Genomic DNA, 22,385 nt, shown 5'->3' with positions numbered 1-22,385 from the left:
AGGGGGTATGAACCGGTGGGGGGGTATGAACCGACGGGGGGGTCGGGTCAGCACCGGGGGACGGCGACCGGAGGTCGGGTCGGGTCAGCGCCGGAGGTCGGAGCCGGCGGTCGGGTCGGCGCCGAAGGTCAGCGACGGCGCCGGGGACCGGGGGCCGGTGCGCTAGCGATGGAGAGAGGGTAGGGAGAGAGAGAGAGGGCCGGCGACCGGAGGTCGTGGCCGGCGGTCGGTCAGCGCCGGGGACCGGAGGTCGGAGCCGGCGGCCGGATCGGGTCGGCGCCGAAGGTCGGCGCCGGGGACCGGGGGCCGGTGCGCTAGAGATGGAGAGTATTTGATATATTTTTAGTTTAGTGGTTCTGTGTCTATGAATGTGGTGGCTGCATTTTTTTAGCTTTATCTGCTTTTTTTATGTGGTTTTGTTGTTAACATTTGAATATCAAGTTACATATCATTATTGGAACTTCTACCCTTTTCATTTCCTTAATTAAAAGTGCATTTTTTTATGTTTTTCTAATTGAACGGAACCAAATCGTAGGCCAAATATGATATCCCTGATGCTGCAAAGCATTGGATTTTGGAAAGAATTCGAGAATCTTGGAGAAAGAACAAATCTGATTTGAAGAGAGACCATTACGATCCATGGGAAAATGATGAAATTCAATTGAAGAAAAGGCCCAAAAGTGTTCCAGAATGTCAATTTAAAGAGCTCCTCGTGTATTGGAAGTCCGAAAAATTCCAGGTAAAATGTATTTCACCATCTTCAATCATATTACTGTTAGTGCTACAGATGAAGCCCTTTATTACAATAGTTAACGTTACTGATTCATTTTCTCAGAAAATGTCCGAAACCGATAAAGAGAATTGGAAGAAGTTGATGAATCCGCACACTATTGAGAAGAAGAGTTTTTCTACAAATTGGTGTGTTCTCTTGTTTATTACTTAGCTATTACTTGTCATTTAAATAGTTTTTGATATTCACTAAATATCATATGAATAGGAAAATGAGAAAGGGGAACTTTTTTGCTAAAGGAGATGTTTGCGGTCCCAAGAGCAAGAAAATTTGATCGTACATACAAGACGTCTGATGAAGACACCACCAGTAAAACTTATCCTTTTCAAGTTTATATTGACATAAATTATCAGTTCTTAATTTTTAATTATTTGAATGTGCTTTTGAATATGATTATTAGGCTCAAATAAAGGAAATTGAAACACAACTGGGTTCAAATGAACAGTCCGTTGATGCATTTTCAGCCGTCATGCGTGCTGAACATCTGGGACATGTAAGACTGCTTGGAGGGGGGGTTAAAAAGACCTCTTTGAAAAGATTAAATGATAGATCTGGACCAACTTTAAATGCCACAAATGATGTTGTGCCACAAATGCAAGAAAGGATGCGAAAAATAGAGGATCAAATCGAGGAGCAGAAGAGAACCATTCGACAAGAAGTTGTTGCAGATGTAATTACTCAGCTTCAGTATGCAGGAATAATTGACCCTAAGATACTGGCGGCATTGTCCATTCCTTCACCAATGGGATCGACTTCAACGCTAGCAGCTACAGAGAGAAACAATCAAAACCGTAAAGGTTAGTGTTTGAAACTCGAAGTTGTACTTGAGTTCATTTGGTGGCTGATATTGTTGTTGTTGTTGGACTGTATTGGATGGTTATTGGTGGCTGGTAACTGTGTGTCATATATCAGGGTATTGTTATTTATTGTTTGAAATTTTGGATGGTTATTGGTGTGCTTTTAAATCAGAGCGATTGTATTTTATAAGGTCAATTTGGTGCCGATGAAGCACTGTAACATCACATGGTGTCAATGTTGTGAACTTTTTTGGCTCCTAAACTTTGTTGCATAATCAATGGTAACCTTCTGGATGTTCACTTCTACCAGTCATTGGCACATATTTTTGGGTCTGAATTTACAGTGTTGACTAAAGTGTACCAGTTTCACTAATACTTTTTCGCGGATATACTCAAATTATAGTGCTAGCTAAAGTCTGTTTAATATTTGAAGCTATTTAGTAGTATCACTTAATTCGTTTTTTGTTATTGTACTCCTAATTTTTGTTCCTTTTTAGGTGTCTATCACATAGTTTACACATGACTATTGGTGCAATAGCTAACATTTAATGAAGCTTCAGTGAATCCTAAAATGATATTAATATATTTATATCTTGAAGACTTTGAACATTTCCCAGAATATTACTATGGCCCTGCGTATATGCTTTCTGATTTTGATATAACCAGGGCCTCAAATATATCTGCATATACAGCCAAACTTCCAGATGAATTTCTGCAAGCTTAGTTATATATGATGCAGTTTAGCGTGACGCTAAAGCATGTCTCCTCCTCTGGCTCACAATAACAGTTAACAATTCGCGCTGTTTTGGCACACTGTCATTCCTTTATCTGATAGCTTGTGTACATCAAATGGGAAAGCCCCCTTTGGGCATGTTACAACAGAGATGGCCATGTTACACCTTCAGGCCCTTATCTGATAGCTTGTGTACATCTCTATTTTGAAGATTAGTTTTTGTGGTGCTCCTGCTGGAATAACCATCCAAGTCCTCATAGAAATTAGTTGCCACTGTAAATAGTTTCTTCGGCCCTTGTATAACACTGTGCAACTTAGTTTAATAAACATGTGCTACCTTCCCATCATCACAATTCACAAGTATCAAAGGATGGTAGATAGAGTCAATGTTAGTCATGCATAAATTAGTTGTACCTAGACGAAACAAAGCTTTAAAATAGAAAAAGAACAACCTCAAAGGCTACCCCGAAAATCCATCATTCAACAGTTTAATTTCAAGTCAATGCTCCGAGTGAATCGCTTCATAGGCATGTTTCCTGGTGTAACAAATCCAATTTCTTTATGAATCCATAACTAATATAAGCATTCTATTTAGTTAGAATCCACAGGGAATACTGTTACCATCACAAAAATGAAACCAGAGGGAATAGTTCAGGTAGGGGAACTACGTTATAGCATTTGTTACTAGTACTTATTAGCTAAACAAGATTCAGAAATACTACTAGTGATGAAATAGTGAATCAGAAATAAGTTAATATTAGTATTACCGACCAGGTTCCTGTGAACAAATTTTTTTAACTTTGCTAGTCGATAAACATCTAGCTGAAATTGGTTCCCAGTGATTGTCTATCTGATCACTGTCTTGAGGAAATGAGATGAGCCTTTTGTCACTGCCTCTCAGCTTTCTACTCCTATGGGATTGCCTTTCCTATTACATATTCTAACCCTGCTTTGCTCCTTTTGTTGTTGTTGTGTAGTTTGTTTCTCAACTCTAATTTTGTTTTCCTTGCAGGTGATCATGACGTAGAAGATGGAGGAAACGAAATTGATGAACTAGACTTGACCTAAGAGATCGATCACATTGGCTTATGTTACAATAGCTGTTTGAAAAACTTGTGTATGTTTTGATTGAGATTGATCACATTTGACCGAGTAGTTTCAAACATTTTTTATTTTTGAACATTCAAAACTTGTGTATGTTTTGATTTTTTTGTATGGTCAAAAAATATTTGATTTCTTATTGGTGGACTTTTTGGGAATTAATAGTTACTAGTACTCTTGATTATTAATAGAGAAAAGACATCATTTCCTCCTGAACTTGTCGGCACAACTCATTTTAGACCTTTAACTTAACACACATTTATTTACCTCCTTAACATCTTTAAAGTGAATTAATATCCTCTTAAAGCTGAAGTGTTGAAGTGGAATTTTTAAAAAAAGAAAAGAAAAAATAATTGCGTATTTATTTTAAAAAAGGAAAATGGTTCCACACACATATATATATATATATATATTTAATTCCCATTCCCTACTGATCCATTAGCCATTCCTAACTCAGTTCTCTTTTCACTTACGATATATGGATGAATTGACAGCAATTACTTTAGTCTACCATAAAAATTTTCACTTATAATTTGGAGAAAAAATTGAGAAAGATCAGTCCTTGAAGTCGAAGAGATTTTATTAGAGATGACTTCAAGATGTTTGATGAAATGTCTCAATCAAATGTTGCGATTTTTAACTTGATTATATTGAGTTTGACTTATTTTGAATTTTCGAAAGAATATTATTTTAACTTTTTTTTAGGTGTTTGCAGGGGCGGTGGGGTGGATGAATTTTTTTAATGGAGTATGAGAAAGAAAGAAGGGCGGGGTAGGCGGCATTTTGCAGGTGATTTTATGTTGAATTTGCAATGAAAAAAGTAAATAACCTTTAAAATCTCATTGGCTTCTAGACCTTGTAGTTGATTTGAAGTGAATCTGGAATTCTTAAACAGTTAAAGTGAAAGATTTTTCATATCTTACGGAGATTTGGTAGTAGAGAATTTACTAGAATAATGTAGGTGACTTTAATTTTATCTGCATTTTGCATTTGCCGGGGAGAATTCTGAACAATAGTGTGCGATGAATTTGTTTGAAAAGTAGTGCTAATTTGCTAGAAAATCTTTGCAAATTTACAGAGGAGAGAAAGAAAAAGGGGCTGGGGAGGCAGTGTTTCCAGGGATGGGGATGAACGAATTTATTTGACGCGAGTAGAAAGAAATATCGACGTCGTGGTGTGTGTGTGGGGGAGAGGGGCGGTGTTTGCAGGGATAGGGGGTGGGGTTGGACGAATTTGATCGAGGAGGAGGAAGAGCAGGGCAAGGGGGGAGGAGGGGCAGGGGTGGCTGAAAAAGAAAGCAAATGGGGTGTTTTTTTTATTTTTTTTAAATATATATATATATATATATATATATATATATATATATATATAAATATAACTTTTAAAAAAATTATTTACGTGGCTCTGAAGTGGCAGTGATGTGGCGCTGACGTGTGGGCGCGTGTAACGCACTCTCCATTGTGAGAGTGGTATTACATCTTTAAGGGTTAAACTAATCCACTTTAAAGATGTTAAGGGAGGTAAATAAATGTATGTTAAGTTAAAGGTCTAAAGTGAGTTGTGACGACAAGTTTGGGGGGGGGGGGGGGCAAAATGATGTCTTTTCTCTTATTAATATATATGCACATTTTGTGTTATGGTAGCTTTATAAAATCATTGCAATAGCATAATGTAGTATTGTTGAATAGCTTAATAATAATTATCCTAATAGCCTAAAATAACTGTCCCTATAGTCAAAATTAACTATATAGCTTACAAAATAACCATCTTATAAAGCTTTTAGGACGGTTCATAACTGTCACAATAGGTAGCCGTCCCAATATAAATAGAACCATCGCAGTAGCTTAAAAACCGTCGCAATAACTTTTATAGGGACGGTTGAAAGCCGTCCCAACATGTAATAGACCATCGCAACAAGATTTATAGGGACGGTTGAAAATCATCCCAATATATAATAAACCGTCGCTATAGCCTCACAAGCGTCGATATATAAGGATGGTTTAAATCCGTCTTAGTAGCCTCTTAGTCGTTGCCTTAGCATACTTATAACCGTCGTTATAGCAGATATATAGGAGCGGTTTGGAACCGTCCCAAAACCATCACAACCGTAGCAATATGGTCAATGTAAATAACCATCGTTGAAGACAGGGATGTAGTGACGGTTTTCCTAACCGTCGCAAGAAACAACTGCATTTGATCTACGGTAACACCTTCAGTTGTATCGGGTTCCCGAACTGTCGCTATATGTCTATTGGAGCGGTTTTGGTGGCTGTGAAGATGGTATGAGAACCGTCGCCCTAGCCCATTTTTCAAGTAGTGAGGTATGGTGAATAAGACCCAAATACCCCTATAGATGCTGCTTTTTAATGACTGAAAATCGAACTGTCGACGTGCCGCGTTGAGTTTGTGTCGGTTCACTGGAATTTGACACTTGGAGCCAACAAAAATATTAATCGACGCGATGGATGACGCATCGTGTCGAGATCATGTTGATACACTGTTTTGGGTTCCCAAACATGTGTCAAACGAGGTCTGAAAAATCCAAAACTTATTCGGGAACACCTACTGACATTCCAAATCATGAATCAATCTAAAGATCGATACTTTAAGGTCATAAGAGTCGTGAAATAGAGTTGCCAACTTACGAAGGCCAAAATAATACTAAGTCTGAATACTTAGCTAGAATTTTTCTAAGTCTGGGACCCCTTAGCAAGCTTAAAAGACTGAGTTGAGCTTAGAATTTTGCGGGGTCTTACAATATCTCCCCCTTGCAAACATTCATCCTCGAATGAGACTGATTAAAATGAGAATACTGATAGACTGGATTTAGACGCTGGACATGCACAACTGAAGCATGATTTCATGACTGAAATTACTGCCATATTGAATTATCATACTGAACATGCATATCTGATGCATGAGTACATAACTGAACATGATTCATGAATGCATGACTGGATTACTGATAAGATGAGCTTATATACTAGACATACATGTCTGATGCATGAGTGGATGACTGAACTGATTCGTGAATGCATGACTGAGTATGCAACGTTAATTGATACCAAGTTGGTAGCTATATCTGAACACGATACTTGAGTAAATTCAAAGGAAAACTATTACCTTGGGCTGGTCTGAGCTTGCGGAGAAGAGGTGAGAATACTTGGTCCGCATGTCTTCTTCTGCTTCTCAAGTAGCTCCATCAATTGACTGATTCCGCCAAAGTACTTTCACTAGAGGAACTTCTTTTTTCCTCAGTCTGTGAATCTGATAATCAAGGATTTTGACGGGAGTCTCTTCATAAGAGAGGTTGTTCTGAAGATCTATGCCCTCTATAGGGACTATGATTGCTGGGTCACCTATGCATTTCTTAAACAAGGAGACATGGAACCCTGGATGCACTGAAGCTAAGTCTGAAGGCAACTCAAGCTCGTAAGCTACCTTTCTGAAACAGCTGAGAATTCGGTAAGGACCGACATATTAGGGACTGAGTTTCCCTTTCTTGCCAAACCTCTTCACTCCTTTCATAGGAGATATTTTCAAATACACAAAATCACCAATCTAGAACTCAAGATCTTTTCTGCGTACACCTACGTATGATTTCTGTCAGCTTTGAGCTATCTTAAGCCTTTCCCTGATCAACTGAACTTTCTCTAAGGTATCAAATACCAAGTCAGGCCCTACCATTTCTTCCTCACCCATTTCAAACCAACTAATGGGAGATCTACACCTCCTCTGATAAAGTGCCTCAGACGGAGCAATTTGAATGCTGGAATGATAGCTGTTGTTATATGCGAATTCAATCAAAGGCAAGTGGTCATCCTTACTACCTTTAAAGTCTATCTCACACTCTTGCAGCATATCTTCTAAAGTCTAAATATGTAATACTCCAGAAAATTTTTCGTTGAAATTTTATGCGTAAACGTGTTGGGTTCTATCTTCTAGAATAAATTATAAATTATCCGTGTGGAATGTCTTAGATTATGACCCACCATTTCGTAGAGTATTGAATAAGCTTTCCAAAAATATGTGGATCATCCAAAACGGACACCCGAGCGATGAGTTATGAACATTCTGATCGAACCGTGAATAGTAGTGAACAGTAAAACATGCAGGAAAAAAAGTACTGAGGGCTGGTGTATTTTTTCTCCAACTTCAAACGATCATAACTTCTTGTACATAATGATATGGGTGATCTACTATATATCAACGGAAAGATTTGTGAGTCCTCTTTCCAATGAAATTGGTTTCATCCAATTTGTTTATTGGAGAAAAAAGTTATGGTCGATCTATTTCAGCCTACCAAAAGTGAATTTTTGGTTCAACTTCAAATAATCATAATTCCTCATACACAATGATTTGGGTGATTACTATATATCAATGGAAAGATATGAGAGTCCTCTTTCTAATGAAATTGGTTTCATCCAATTTGGATATCGGAGTAAAACGTTATGGTTAATCTACTTCAGACTATCAAAACAGTCCACCAAAGGACAAATGCGAATATTATTTGATTTTTAGGGGCATTTTGGTTAATCCCCCTCACCCAAAATCCGTCCAAACCCTATATTAAAGCCTATTAGAAGCATTATATGTTATATTTCATCAAATTTCCTCAAAAAGAAAATCCTAAGCTCCTACATCCAACTTCAAGAACCTCCAAAGTTCACTATTAATTCTGCAAATTTATTCAAGATTTCAAGTTCCTAGTTCAAAAACTCCAAGAACCATCATTCAAAGGCGCGATTAGCATCTCAAAAATGAGTATCGATCTAAATTTCATAATTCAAGGTATGTGGGGTTTTTCAACAAGAACAATCTTTCGTTCTTGTTCCCAAAAGTAATTTTCTTTATGAAGAAATGATCTTTATATGTTTATTATGATTTTGGAGCATGAACTTATATTCTATCTTGGTTATCTTGAGATTATGATGTTTATGAATTTGAAAAGTCAAATTTATATAAAATTATGACTTAAAGCATGATGCTTGAAAGAAATTTACTATGATTTTGATGTTTGGGTCTTGAACCCCATTTGAATTTGTGTCTTTGAGAAAATGTGTGCTATATGCACGTTGATGTTGAATATTTGAGATGTTTTAAATGATTTGACCTTTTGGTCGTGAATGAGTTATTTTGAACTCGACTGTGAAAGAAATCCATGTTTTTATTGATTATGATAAAGGGGTAGCAAATTGGCTCCCAATGAAAATTATTGAAGTATTTATTGTGGATTTTCTTTAATGTGAGCCTGAGGCTGATTTAAATTTCTGAGCTAAGTCCGGGAGTAATCTTTAGCACCGAGTTGAAGGTATAAAGTGACCTTACTTCCCTAGAACTACGTGCCCCCATAGGAGTGAGCCTGAGGATGATTTATATAGTGATCACTAGTTTGTGTGGATTTGATATCGATAGTCCTACTCCGATGGCAAGGATAGGACGGCTCTCCCCAACGTGGGTTGTACGTTGGACTCCATGTAGCTTACATGGTTTATATCGGTGATAGGATCTCCCAAAGTGTGTGTGTGTTTCCTTGTGTCTATGATGAACGGTGAAGTGATTTGAAAGTGAAATTGTGAAAGTTATTCTTTCAAAAGATTTAAATGATATTTACATTATGAGAATTGATATTCTTGATGAAGTGAAAGTGATTGACAAATTATATGATGACTCACATGTGTTATTTTATACTTATTTCATCCTCTCATGATTATGATGATTTTCTTCGGGCTATGTGAGTCTTCCATACATCCTGCATATTTCTTATAAATATTTATGATGATGATGTTTATACAAATGCATACACCCCCATATGCTTGATATTTTTTCATGGTACTGACCCACATATTCGTATGTGGGCTACATTTTCTTGAAATATAGGTACAAGGTATAGTTGCACCTTCGGATCCAGTCAGTTCGTGGTATCCAGTCAGTAGGTGATGAGTCCTTTTGATTCAAGGGATTGGGTTAGTTATGCAAATTTTATAGTGTTGTATTTTCTTTATTCAGTCGTATTGAGTTGGGGTAGTCGGGAGTCATGACTCGGCTACCTACAGTCAGTACTAGTAGAGGCTTCATAGACAGTCAGTAGAAGTTGATGTATTTTGTTTCAATTTTGGTTGTAAAGGCAAAATTATAATCCTGTAAAATTCCATTTTTGTATCGATCAGATTCAGAAAAGAGTTAATTTCTGCTGATTTGTATGGATTTGTATTTTTATTCAGTTGCTTATGAGTTATGCCAGTAGAAGGTTAGCTTGGGGTCACTTATGACCCTAAGCATCGTGTGACGTCTCGGGACCCGATTTTGGAGCGTTACAAACTTGGTATCAGAGAACAAAGTTCAAGTGTCCTAGGGTGTCTATGAAGTTGTGTCTAGTAGATTCTTGCGGAACGGTACGGAGACGTCTGTACTTTTCTTTGAGAGGCTACAGGATATTTAGGAAATGTTTCCCTTCTTTCAAGTCTAAGATCGTGCTATAAAAAGGTTCTCCAAGAAGCTTATATAGATTCTCATCTTACTCTATTCTGGCCTACTCTGCCTCATTTTTAAGGTATCAGAAACAGTTAAGCTTAATTCTCCATAGATAGTTATGGGATTGTAAGAGAGCTAGAAAGTATCCTGTCAGTTCTTTTGAGTTCCAAAGATTGAAGTACTTTATTCATGTTCATAAAAGTCGTGAACTAAGCCTAGGTTAGATGTGCTTTCAGATTCCTCCTTAGAATCTACAATGTTAATCTATACTTCTCCCTCTATGTATTATTTTTGAGATAACATGATTCGAAAGCTCCAGTTCTTCCCCAGGTAATGCTTCTATATTTTCTAGAAGAAATTTCAAAAGTTACACAAAGGGCTTGAGAGGAGCTCTCTAGTGTGTTAAGTTCCTTAAGTTGAAAGTTATGTCCTCATTCTTATGAGTTATTTAATTAAGACAGAGTAAGGTGTATTCTTAGATCGTTGAATGTTGTGTGTCAAGTTTCTATCTCTTGTATTATGTAATCTTGTTATCATTATGTTTGGGAAAAATCAAAGTCTAGTGAAGCCGTGTGGGGCTCTTTTGATTCACTAGCATAGCTTCTTTGTTATTCATCTCATTTTCTTGTTCAAAATACAAACCAAAGTCTAGTAAAGCCTTGTGGGGCCTATTTTGATTCACTAGCATAGTTACTTTGTTATTCATATAACTTTCTTGATCAAAATACAAAACCAAAGTCTAGTGAAGCCGTGTGAGGCCTATTTCGATTCACTAGCAACTTGTTATTTATCTTGTCGTTCTTGTGTTAGTTGAAAGTGTGGGTTTAGAAGTGTAATGATAAGCAAGGTGGTAAGGGCGATTTATTGAATATGTATATCTGAATTTTTGCTTATGATTGAATTAGTAATGAAGTGATATACCCTTGTTTGTTAGTTTAGTGAAAGTTAGAGGAGGAGTTATTAGTTAAGGTGGATTGTTGTTTGCTTAGGGTAAGAAAAGAGTTATTGATGGTATTTGTGGTGTTAGAAAAGTAAAGGTTATTGATGAAAGTACTTGGTGGGTAAGTGTTGTTAATCTAGGCGCTCTCCAGATTGCAAGAGGAAGTTAAGTTAAGACGTAGAGAGCTATGAACTATGTTAAGTTGTGTATGAAGGATAGATAGTAGTGACGGGTGAAAGAAGGATGTGTTAATGGATTGTGAATAAGATAGGCTATATGATTAGGACCAATTATTATTGTTATGAAGTTTAAGTAGGCTAGAGTTCATGAATGTGTTGTTTTATAATCTTTACGTGGGAGTTATGCGTGAGATGGAGTTGTAAATTATGTGAAGTGTGAGACCTTAAGTTTGAACGATTGGTGATCATGAAGCCGAATGTGATGGTTTCCGAATTAATGGTATTAGTTGTCGGAAATGACCTAATAGGCTTGAATAGTGTACACAAGAGTTTAATATTATGGGACTGCTTTAATTTCGAGGATTAATATATGTAGTGTAGTGAGTCATGCCATGGGATTGTTAGATGGATAAATACTAGTTAGACAATGGAAGATGTTTTGATGGCTAAGTTAAGGCGAGGTGTATGATTGGAAATGTTGAGCCTCTTAAGTGTGATTTTGATTCTTATGGGTTAGAAACATAAGTTCATAGGCATGGTATTAGAGGGAGAAGACAGAAGTAGCATGGTCTATCAAAAGGTTAGAAAGTATTCAAGTTGAGCTAATAGAAATAAGAGTTGAAGCACTAGATGGTGTACATTCCGACGATAGAGATGTTCGTAGAGATTCGAAATTAGTAAGCATTTGAGAATTTGAGTGGTGGCTTAAAGCTAAGGGGGAGATGATAGAACAAGTAGTCAAGTCAAGATTTTACATTTTAGTAGAAGTACCAGTAAGTTGTAAATTTGTTGTGACAAAGATCGGTGCTTGACCCAATGTTATTTCAGTATTTTCAGCTGTCCCAAAACCTACTCATGCTTTATATTTCAGTTCCATGATCTTAATTTATGTTCATACACGTGATGGAGAATTACATACTCTTCTAGTTTCCAAAAATGAGAAATTCCAGTTCTTCTAGTAGTTGGAATCATATTCCATAAGTTATGAGCTCTAAATTCAGGGCATGCCGCCCATGACTCATATACTCAAGTTTTACAGTATGTTCAGTTCCAGTACTCAGGCAATACTCTTATTGATCAGTGAGATTCAGTTTCCATTATGGGTGTCTTCAGTTTTGATACCTTAATGAACCCATTGTATTTGATATTTTATTCCAAAGGCCTCAATAGAGAGAGTCAAGTTATTTACATTATCCCTTCATGTTTCAGGTCTTCATGTTTTAAAATTTTGTGACCTTTTTATGAAGTCAAGCTAATGGTGTTGAGCAGTTGTCTAGAAGAGAGAAAAGATATATCCTTATCTATGATAGAAGGTGGTGTGCTCACAGCGGTGAAGTGAAGTTAGATTGAGGCTAAGTCCTTGATACATACCGTGGTTAGTTGAAGTTTTAAATGTTTATTTGGAAAGATTGTTGTGCGTTGGTTTTATGCACTTCTATGAGGTTGTAAGAATAGTAATACAGAGTTTCTGTGTATAGTTCAATTGGTTGAGAAAATATTATGTGTGCCATTTACAGAATTGACCAGTATGTGTGAATGATGTAGTTGATGGAATCTTAGAGACAGCGAGGAAGATGCTTTATGAGTGTTAGTTTAGAGGTGCATGTGCGAAGTGCGTATGTGGTTATGAGTATAGGCTTGAATGTTATGGTTGTATATCTAAAAGAATGCACCGCAAGTTAGCGGATCCCTAGTATAAGATTGTATGTGGTTATTGGATCAGCAATAAGAGTTATGTTTGAAGTGAGGAGTTGTGAGGCTCAGTGTGTATTGAGGTTCATGATATAGATTAATATTATAGTGTTATGTGGCGTATCTCATGAGTACTTGGAGTTAGGCTTGAACATAGTCGAGGGAGTAGTTGGGAAACATTGCTAAGTTTAGAAGTAAGGAGTTATGTTTCCCAAGACCTAGAAATTCCTATCTTAATTTATGCCATATGGGTCCTTGTTCCCATACGATAGGATTGTATTAAATTATGGCTCATTATCTCCCCGAACAATGTCATTTGAATCTTTAGGAGGGAGTGTTGAGGGACATTTCATTTGGGCACAAGTGGTCCTTCTTTTGATGAGATCCCCTTCGAGACCTTTGATTCTCAGTCTCTGAATAAACCAAAGTTATCGATTCCTTAAAATCAGTCTCCTTTGTTTAAGATCCAACTATGTGACCATTCTCATTATGAATCACATGTTCTATGAAGTATTTGAAAGTTTGGAGTGAAGTAAGTGGATTGATTATGTTATCTCAGCCTTTTGTCCTCATTTCCATGGTATTCTGTACTTATTCATCGACATTCGAGGACGAATGTTTCCAATGGGAAGATGATGTAATACCCCAGGAAAGTTTTTGTTGAAATTTTGTGCGTAAACGTGTTGGGTTCTATCTTCTTGAATGAATTATAAATTTTCTGTGTGGAATGTCTTAGATTATGACCCATCATTTTGTAGTATATCGAATAATATTTCCAACGATATGTGGATCATCCAAAACGGACACCCAACCGACGAGTTATGAACATTCCGATCGAACCGTGAATAGTAGTGAACAGTAAAACGTGCAGGAAAAAAAATACTGAGGCCTGACGTATTTTTGCTCCAACTTCAAACGATCATAACTCCTTGTACATAATGATCTAGGTGATCTACTATATATTAATGGAAAGCTTTGCAAGTCCTCTTTCCAATGAAATTGGTTTCATCCAATTTGTCTATCGGAGAAAAAAGTTATGGTCGATCTACTTCAGCCTGTCAAAAGTAAATTTTTGGGTCAACTTCAAACGATCATAACACCTCATACACAATGATCTGGGTGAGAAACTATATATCAACGGAAATATATGAGAGTCCTTTTTCTAATGAAATTGCTTTCATCCAATTTGGATATCGGAGTAAAACGTTATAGTTGATCTACTTCAGACTATCAAAATAGTCCACCAAAGGACAGATGCAAAAATTATTTGATTTTTAGGGGCATTTTGGTCAACCCCCCTCACCCAAAATCCGTCCAAACCCTATATTAAAGCATATTAAAAGCATTATATGTTATATTTTATTAAATTCCCTCAAAAAGAAAACCCTAAGCTCCTACATCCAACTTCAAGAACCTCCAAAGTTCACCATTAATTCTGCAAATTTATTCAAGATTTCAAGTTCCTAGTTCAAGAACTCCAAGAACCATTATTTAAAGGCACGATTAACATCTCAAAAATGAGTATTGATCTAAAGTTCATCATTCAAGGTATGTGGGGTTTTTCAACAAGAACAATCTTTCGTTCTTGTGCCCAAAAGTAATTTTCTTTACAAAGATATGATCTTTATATGTTTATTATGATTTTGGAGCATGAACTTATATTCTATCTTGGTTATCTTGATATTATGATGTTTATGACTTTGAAAAGTCAAATTTATATGAAATTATGACTTAAAGCATGATGCTTGAAAGAAATTTACTATGATTTTGATATTTGGATCTTGAACCCTATTTGAAATTGTGTCTTTGAGAAAATGTGTGCTATATGCACGTTGATGTTGAATATTTGAGATGTTTTGAATGATTTGACCTTTTGGTCATGAATGAGTTATTTTGAACTCGACTGTGAAAGAAATCCACATTTTTATTGATTATGATAAAGGGGTAGCAAATTGGCTCCCGATGAAAATTGTTGAAGTGTTTATTGTGGATTTCTTTAATATGAGCCTGAGGCTGATTTAAATTTCTGAGCTAAGTTCGGGAGTAATCTTTAACACCGAGTGGGAGATATAAAGTGACCTTACTTTCCTAGAACTATGTGCCCCCGTAGGAGTGAGCCTGAGGCTGATTTATATAGTGATTACTAGTTTGTGTGGATTTGATATCGATAGTCCTACTCCGATGGCAAGGATAGGACAACTCTCCCCAACGTGGGTTGTACGTTGGACTCCATATAGCTCACATGGTTTATTTTGGTTATAGGATCTCCCAAAGTGTGTGTGTGTTTCCTTGTGTCTATGATGAACGGTGAAGTGATTTGAAAGTGGAATTGTGAAAGTTATTCTTTCGAAAGATTTAAATGATATTTATATTATGAGAATTGATATTCTTGATGAACTGAAAGTGATTGACAAATTATATGATGACTCACATGTGTTATTATACTTATTTCATCTTCTCATGATTATGATGATTTTCTTCGGGCTACGTGAGTCTTTCATACATCCTGCATATTTCTTATAAATATTTATGATGATGATGTTTATACAACTACATACACCCCCATATGCTTTGTATTTTTCCATGGTACTGACCCACATATTCGTATGTGGGCTACATTTTCTCGGAATGTAGGTACAAGTTTCACCTTCGGATCTAGTCAGTTCGTGGTATCCAGTCAGCAGGTGATGAGTCCTTTTGATTCAAGGGCTTGGGTTAGTTGTGCAGAGTTTATAGTGTTGTATTTTCTTTATTCAGTCGTATTGAGTTAGGGTAGTCGGGAGTCATGACCCTGCTACCTACAGTCAGTACTAGTAGAGGCTTCATAGACAGTCAGTAGAAGTTGATGTATTTTGTTTCAATTTTTGTTGTAAAGGCAGAATTGTATTCTTTTAAAATTCTATTTTTGTATCGATCAGATTCAGAAAAGAGTTAATTTCTGCTGATTTGTATGGATTTGTATTTTTATTCAGTTGTTTATGAGTTATGGCAGTAGAAGGGTTAGCTTGGGGTCACTTGTGGTCCCTAAGCACCGTGTGATGTCTCGAGACCCGATTTTGGGGCGTTACAAAATAGTCCTTTCTTCTTGACCATCTGCCCGAGGATGAAAGGTTGTACTGAGGTGAACTCGGGTACAAAGAACCTTTTGGAATGCCTTCCAAAAATAAGAGGTAAACTGGGTACCTCTATCCTCATGGTGAATTCGTTGCCATCACTGGCACAAACTTTTTCTCTGTTGGTATAGGATAAAAAGAAAAGAGAAATCAAGCGTAGCAACCAGTTAATCATGGAGTCTACATCTCTTAATGCAATGAGCTCAGGGAAAATGATCATGGAATCTGCCTTATTTAGTGTGAATAGGTCAGGAGAAGCAAGTAGCTCCAGCTGTTTGACAAAATTACTTTTCAACAGGAAATAATTTTAGAACCAACTATTCTCAGGTCACTGCTTATGGTGGTAATAGGATTCGAGTGATGTGCGATTATTGTAAGAAACTAGGCCATACTAAAGATAAATGATACAAACTCTACAGATATCCACAAAGAAATCACCAGATATCTTACAACAACTATCATACTTCAAGCAACAAGAATCAAAACTTTCAAAATCGCAACAACACTCAGAACTTCAAGTTCAACAGAGGTAAAGGCCTATGGATGATGTGCATGTTCTGTCATCTGATGTAGTGCTAACCAGGGGTGAAGAACATAGGGGTCCACATAATGAATGCAATCCCAAACTAATAAAGGAGTAATATGAGCAATTTATAAATCTATTGCAGCATTTTTAAAGTTAAAAACATGGAAATAATGTCAAGAACATAGATCTTGTAAATGACAATGTGAACTTTGCAGGTATGATAGTATGCACTTCCTCTGTTGATTTTGGTAAATTGTCCTGCAGGTGTTTCAAAAACAATATAGACTCTTGGATTTTAATATGAAATCCCTAACAAACATTGTTTACCTTTCATACCCTTTATTGATCACCTTACCAAATGGTTATAAGGTAAAGGTCACTCAAATTGGTAGTGTGATACTTGCATCAAATATTGTCTTGCATAAAGTATTGTATGTTCCTTCTTTCAGGTACTACCTTGTGTCTATTCATTGTCTTTCCAAGTCCTTGCCCAATAGCATTATATCCTTTACTGAACCTTTATGCATTCTGCAGGCCCCTTCTATGAAGAGGCCTCTGGGGATTGGTGAAGCTAAAGATGGACTTTAGCTTCTTTGTTCCAAGTGTCTAAGGAACAACAACTATTCTGAAACTAAGTGTGTTGCTTATACTGCTTTAAGTGCTTCAAGTGTTCCTGCTTGCATTCCAAGTCCTAGTATCCCCACTTACTAGTCCAAGTCTTTTGATTCCTCATGTAGACACAAAGAACAATGTCACCAATATCTTATTATAGATAACACCTCTAGCATGAATAAGTGCTCATGCAAATCCAGTGTACAAAATCTTGTTTCAAGAAATAAAAACTGGTCTCATGTTTTCATTTCTCTTATGTCTCATGCTAGTGATGTGGATTTATTATGGCATAACAGACTTGGACATGTACCCTTTGTGAAAATGAGAGAGATCGGATGCATTCCTGAAAATTTTTCCACCAAACAACCTTTTTTGTGCAACATTTGTCCAATGGCAAGACAAGAAAGATTGCCATTTTCTCATAGAACCAATACCTCTACCAAAATTTTCCAACTACTACATGTTGATCTTTGGGGTCCTTACCATACAGTGACACATGATAATTATAGGTACTTCATCAGTCTTGTTGATGACTATAGTAGGTGTACATGGACTCAACTGTTAGCTTGCAAAAGTAATACCTTAGAGGTCATAAAAAATTTCATATCTATGGTTGAGAATCAGTTGGACACCAATGTTAAGTCCATAAGAACAGATAATGGACTTGAGTTCATGAAAATAGAAACATCATCCTTCTTAAGATCAAAGGGAACTATTCATGAAAACACTTGCCCATACACACCACAACAAAATGGTGTGGTAGAAAGAAAACACAAATACCTTTTGGAAACAACTAGAGCACTCTTTTTCTAGTCCAAATTACCACTAAAATACTGGGGAGTGTGTGTGTTATGTGCCACATATCTCACTAACAGACTTCCTACTTCTCACTTTAAGGGAAAGTGCCCTTATGAGTTGCTATATAAATCCAAACCATCCTACTCTCACATGAGAACCTTTGCTTGCCTCTACTACCCAACCACTCTAAAGCCTCAAAGAGACAAATTCTAAGCTAGAACCACACCCCATAGCTTCATAGGATATCCTTTTGGAACAAAGGGATACAAAGTCCTTAGTCTGGCCACAAAGAAAATACATATTTCAAGAGATGTATTTTTTAAAGAAAATCTTTTTTTCCTTTTTTTGTTGCTTCTGATATGTCATTTTTTCCTTCTGTGTTGTATTTTGTGCCCTTCATAGATACTGTTAATACCGAAACTGGACCATAAACTTTATCACACATTGAGAATAATAATTTGATGCAAATGACATTCCAGTCATTACCTTATCTAACCACACAACTGATACACAAACTGCTACCCAACCTCCTTAACCAATTCTTAGCCCAACACCTACTGATGTCCCTAATAGAAATGAACATAATGCAGCACCTAATCGACTTTCTAGATCATATAAATTACCCGCATACTTGCATGATTACATTTTACATAAAATCATAGCTAAGCCATCCAATGAAAACATATCTCTCGATACTGTTTTTAAAAAAACCAACATATTATACCTGAAGTTCTAGGACATAAGAGTCAAACACTTGTGAGAATTATCAGCAGTGATAATAAACCTTCTTCATATGAAGAAGCTGTTATGAATCCTGCTTGGCAGCTAGCCATGACACAAGAATTTGATGAATTACATGCTAACCACACTTGGGACCTAGTAGACTTACCAAGTGGCAAGAAGGAAATAGGGTTCAAGTGGGTATATAAAGTGAAGCACAAGGCTGATAGAACTATTAAAAGGTTCAAAGCTAGATTGGCAGTGAAAGACTACACTCAATAAGATGGAATAGACTATATAGAAATATTCTCACCAGTGATCAAAATAACAATTGTGAGAACTCTGTTAGCTACAATAGTAAAGAAGGGATGGAGCATTTTCCAGCATGATACGAACAACGCATTCCTCCATGGAGAGTTGCATGAGGAAGTGTATATAGATGTACCACCAGGATTAGTGGTGAATAAACCAGGAATGGTGTGCAAACTGAATATGTCACTATATGGCTTGAAACAAGCTAGTAGGAAATGGTATGTCAAACTAGCTGAAGCCTTGTATTCTAAAGGTTACACTCACTCATTCAATGACTACTTACTTTTCCATAAGAAAATTGCAGATTCAACCATTTTTGTAGCTGTATATGTAGATAATGTTATCTTTACTGGAACAATTATTTCTAAAACTGAAGTACTCAAAACTTTCTTACATGATAAGTTCAAGATTACAGATTTAGGAAAGTTGCATTACTTTCTTGGGATGGAGGTACTTTACAAAGAGGATGGACTTATTATATCCCAAAGAATGTTTGTCTTGGACTTGTTGAAAGACTACAATATCTCCAATTTGAGCAGTTGCACTTCTCCACTGGATCCTGTAGTGAAACTTCATGCCAAGGAAGGGACTTCACTATCAGATCCTATATTCCACAAGAAGCTAATTGACAAGTTAAATTTTCTAACCAAAACTAGAATGGACATATCTTATAGTGTGCAACATCTCAATCAGTTCAAGACCCCAGGGAATCTTATCTAAAGGTAATATTTCACCTGCTCAGATATCTCAAGTCAGACCCCACTTTAGGCATCTTTATGGTACATAATCAAAATTATAATTTTAAGGCCTATTATGACTCTAATTGAGATGCATGTCCTGATTCTAGGAAGTCAGTGAGTGGGTATATTGTATTATTGGGAAATAGTCCTCTCAGTTGGAAGTCAAAGAAACAAGAAACCATATCTCTATCTTCAGTAGAGGTAGAGTATAGAGCTTTGATAAAGGTAGCAGGTGAATTGGTTTGGCTCATCAAATTACTTGAAGAACTCATAGTGCCATTACCAACTCTAATTGAAGTATTTTGTGATAGCCAATCAGCTCTTCATGTTGCTAGAATCTAATGTTTCATGAGAGAACCAAACATATTAAGGTTGATTTCCATTTTGTACAAAATTTGCTGCCAGCAGGTCTTATATCACTGCATTACATAATCTTAGACAATCAACTAGTAGATTTCTTGACAAAAACCTGTACTGGTATCAAGCACTCTATTGCATTAGATAAGTTATCAGTGTTATCCACACCTCTAACTTGGGGGAGGGTTGTTAAGATTAGATTAGTTAGATATTATTTTTAGTTAGTTAGTTGTCAATTTAGTTAGTTAGTTGTCAATTAATTAGTTAGTTCTATTCTGTTAGCAAGTAATAACTGTATGTGTCTAGCTTATTTTTGCCAGCTGTAAGGTAGTTACTTGTCAGATATTTTTAGTCTCATTGTATAAACACATACATAATCCAACTAATGGAAGTTATTTAAGATATTTTCCCTAATTTCCTCTTCCTATTCTATACTCTCATTGTCATGGATTGCAGTGTAATACCCCAAACTTTTTTTAAGTCAAATCTAGTCTCCAGAAGAGTTAGTGATGACTTCCAAAATGATTAATGTTTAAATCAAATAGAATTTACCCAATTTTGACTTTTTATCATTGGTAAATTGAATTAGATTTCTAACGATACCAATTTCGTCCAAATCCAGTATTGGAGTAAGAAGTTATGAACATTTTATAGAGAACTGTCAAAACTGCCCAGAAGCGATGGTCAGGCCGATGAACCGTCAGCTAGCGATGAACCGTCGCTTAAGATGTTGCGACTAAGGTAGTGAACCCATCTTTTGGAGAAGTGCGATGGTCAAGACCGACGGACCATTGAACTAGCAACAGACCGTCACCCAAACCGTAGTAGACTAGGCAGAGAGTTCAGGTTCTGGTCAAGTACGACGGTCAGGACCGACGGACCGTCGAGCTAGCGATGGTCCGTCACCCAAACCGTTGAAGACGACGTAGGAAGTTCAGATTCTAACCAAGTGCAACGGTCAGGACCAACGGACCATCGAGCTAGCAACGGACCATTGCCCAAAGCATCGCCACTTCTGATCAGCGATTTTAAGCCATTTTTAAAAGGGTTTTTGGATTTTTTTCCACCCATTTTGACCCCTAATTATACTAGACCAGAGCTCATAACTTCATTATTCATCCATAACATCTAATTAGGGTTTCTCTCAAAGATTAATCTCCAAGAACAAGAAACCCTAGATGTCTAATCCCAAGGCAAGAATTTAAGCTTTCCTCAACCAATCTTCAAGAAATCATCTACCAAAGTATGTCAAGTGTTGATTCATGGGTTCCTTTCACCCATGAAGCTCAAGAAACCATAATTGAAATATAAGCTTTGGATTCCATGGTATGAATTAAATTATATCCATGTTTATGTTGTTGTTTTATTTCCACGTTGAAGTCTTTAATGACTATCATGAAAATATGTTAGTATGTGGTTGAAATTCTTGCATTGGAAATGTAAAATGTTCCATGAAGTATTATTTCAACATTCACGCCTAAACCTAAAGATATGCATGCAAGGTGTTTGATAAAATATCTAAGAGAATAGGAATTATGCCTTATGACTCATTTGTGACCAAAATTGATGAATCCATGTTTATCCCTTATGTTTGATATGACTCCTACGTTATTGTTATACTTTGTAATGGATTGACGTAATGCTCATGAGATTAGGCTTATGAAATTATGATATGTTTACATGCATTTCTATTTATGTGTAAGCTTATAGCATGCAAATACTTCATGAAAATCCCCAATGATTGTACTATGAAATGTTGACTATGGTCATGTGTCAAGAAGTATCATGTCTTGTTAGTTTCATGCTATCGAGTCCTGGGGGTACTCGTACCCAACAATTTAGCTGTGTGCCTAGAGCCAGTGTCATGTTTTCCAGATACTCTCAGTCAAGCTATGATTCATAGAACTCAGTCAGTCATGTGACTCAGGAAAACTCAGTAAACTCAGTAATCTCAGAAATCTCAGAAATTCTGTAATCTCACTAGTGTTCCGTCAGTCAACAAAACTCAATGAACGCAGTCCAATTCAGATCAGTAAATCATGTTCAGTGTCTATTCAGATGGGAGTAGAATTCAACACCGAGTGAGTCCAAGGATGGGAACTCACCTGTTATTAGAGGGTGTGATTCTTAGAAGCAATCCTTCTGCTCCAGAACTACGTAGCCAGCATAGGTTGAGACATCAAACCCACTAGTTGAGGGTAGATGAGATGGATTAACCTGTTATATGAGGGTCCCACCATTCTCCTTAGAGTACCTGTCAGATGTGGGATTACTCACAGCTTATCCTTACCAGTGGCGCGGTATTGACACCCTTCCAATCGGGGTTACAGATTAGACCCCAACTCAATTATATTATCTTATTTGGGGCATGTCAGTTAGATGACTACTTCCCATAGTTACAATTTTAGTCTCAATCTCAGTAATAGAACTCAAATAATTCTACAGAATTTAGGACTATTAGATACAGTCACCCAGTTTAGTACGGTCAGCTAGTTCCATCA

At 36.7% G+C, this 22,385-nt stretch overlaps 1 protein-coding gene across 6 annotated transcripts in view; it reads left to right on the top strand.

Annotated features, from left to right (window-relative positions):
• The window catches only part of LOC107878186, an 11,294-nt gene extending 7,734 nt beyond the window's left edge, over positions 1–3,560 (top strand). For all 6 annotated transcript variants that reach the window (XM_047393833.1, XM_047393836.1, XM_047393832.1 and 3 more), the window contains 5 exons: positions 536–739; positions 836–918; positions 998–1,099; positions 1,191–1,587; positions 3,333–3,560. In XM_047393833.1, the coding sequence (XP_047249789.1) occupies positions 1,085–1,099; positions 1,191–1,587; positions 3,333–3,388 (468 nt within the window). In that variant the 5' untranslated portion in view covers positions 536–739; positions 836–918; positions 998–1,084 and the 3' untranslated portion in view covers positions 3,389–3,560. The remainder of the gene's footprint in view (positions 1–535; positions 740–835; positions 919–997; positions 1,100–1,190; positions 1,588–3,332) is intronic.
• The last annotated feature ends 18,825 nt before the right edge of the window (positions 3,561–22,385 follow it).

The sequence above is a fragment of the Capsicum annuum genome, chromosome 7 (genome assembly GCF_002878395.1).
Source record: "Capsicum annuum cultivar UCD-10X-F1 chromosome 7, UCD10Xv1.1, whole genome shotgun sequence".
NCBI classification, from domain to species: Eukaryota; Viridiplantae; Streptophyta; class Magnoliopsida; order Solanales; family Solanaceae; genus Capsicum; species Capsicum annuum.
Note: the sequence above shows the minus strand (reverse complement) of the source record. Positions and strands in the feature narration are given on the sequence as shown.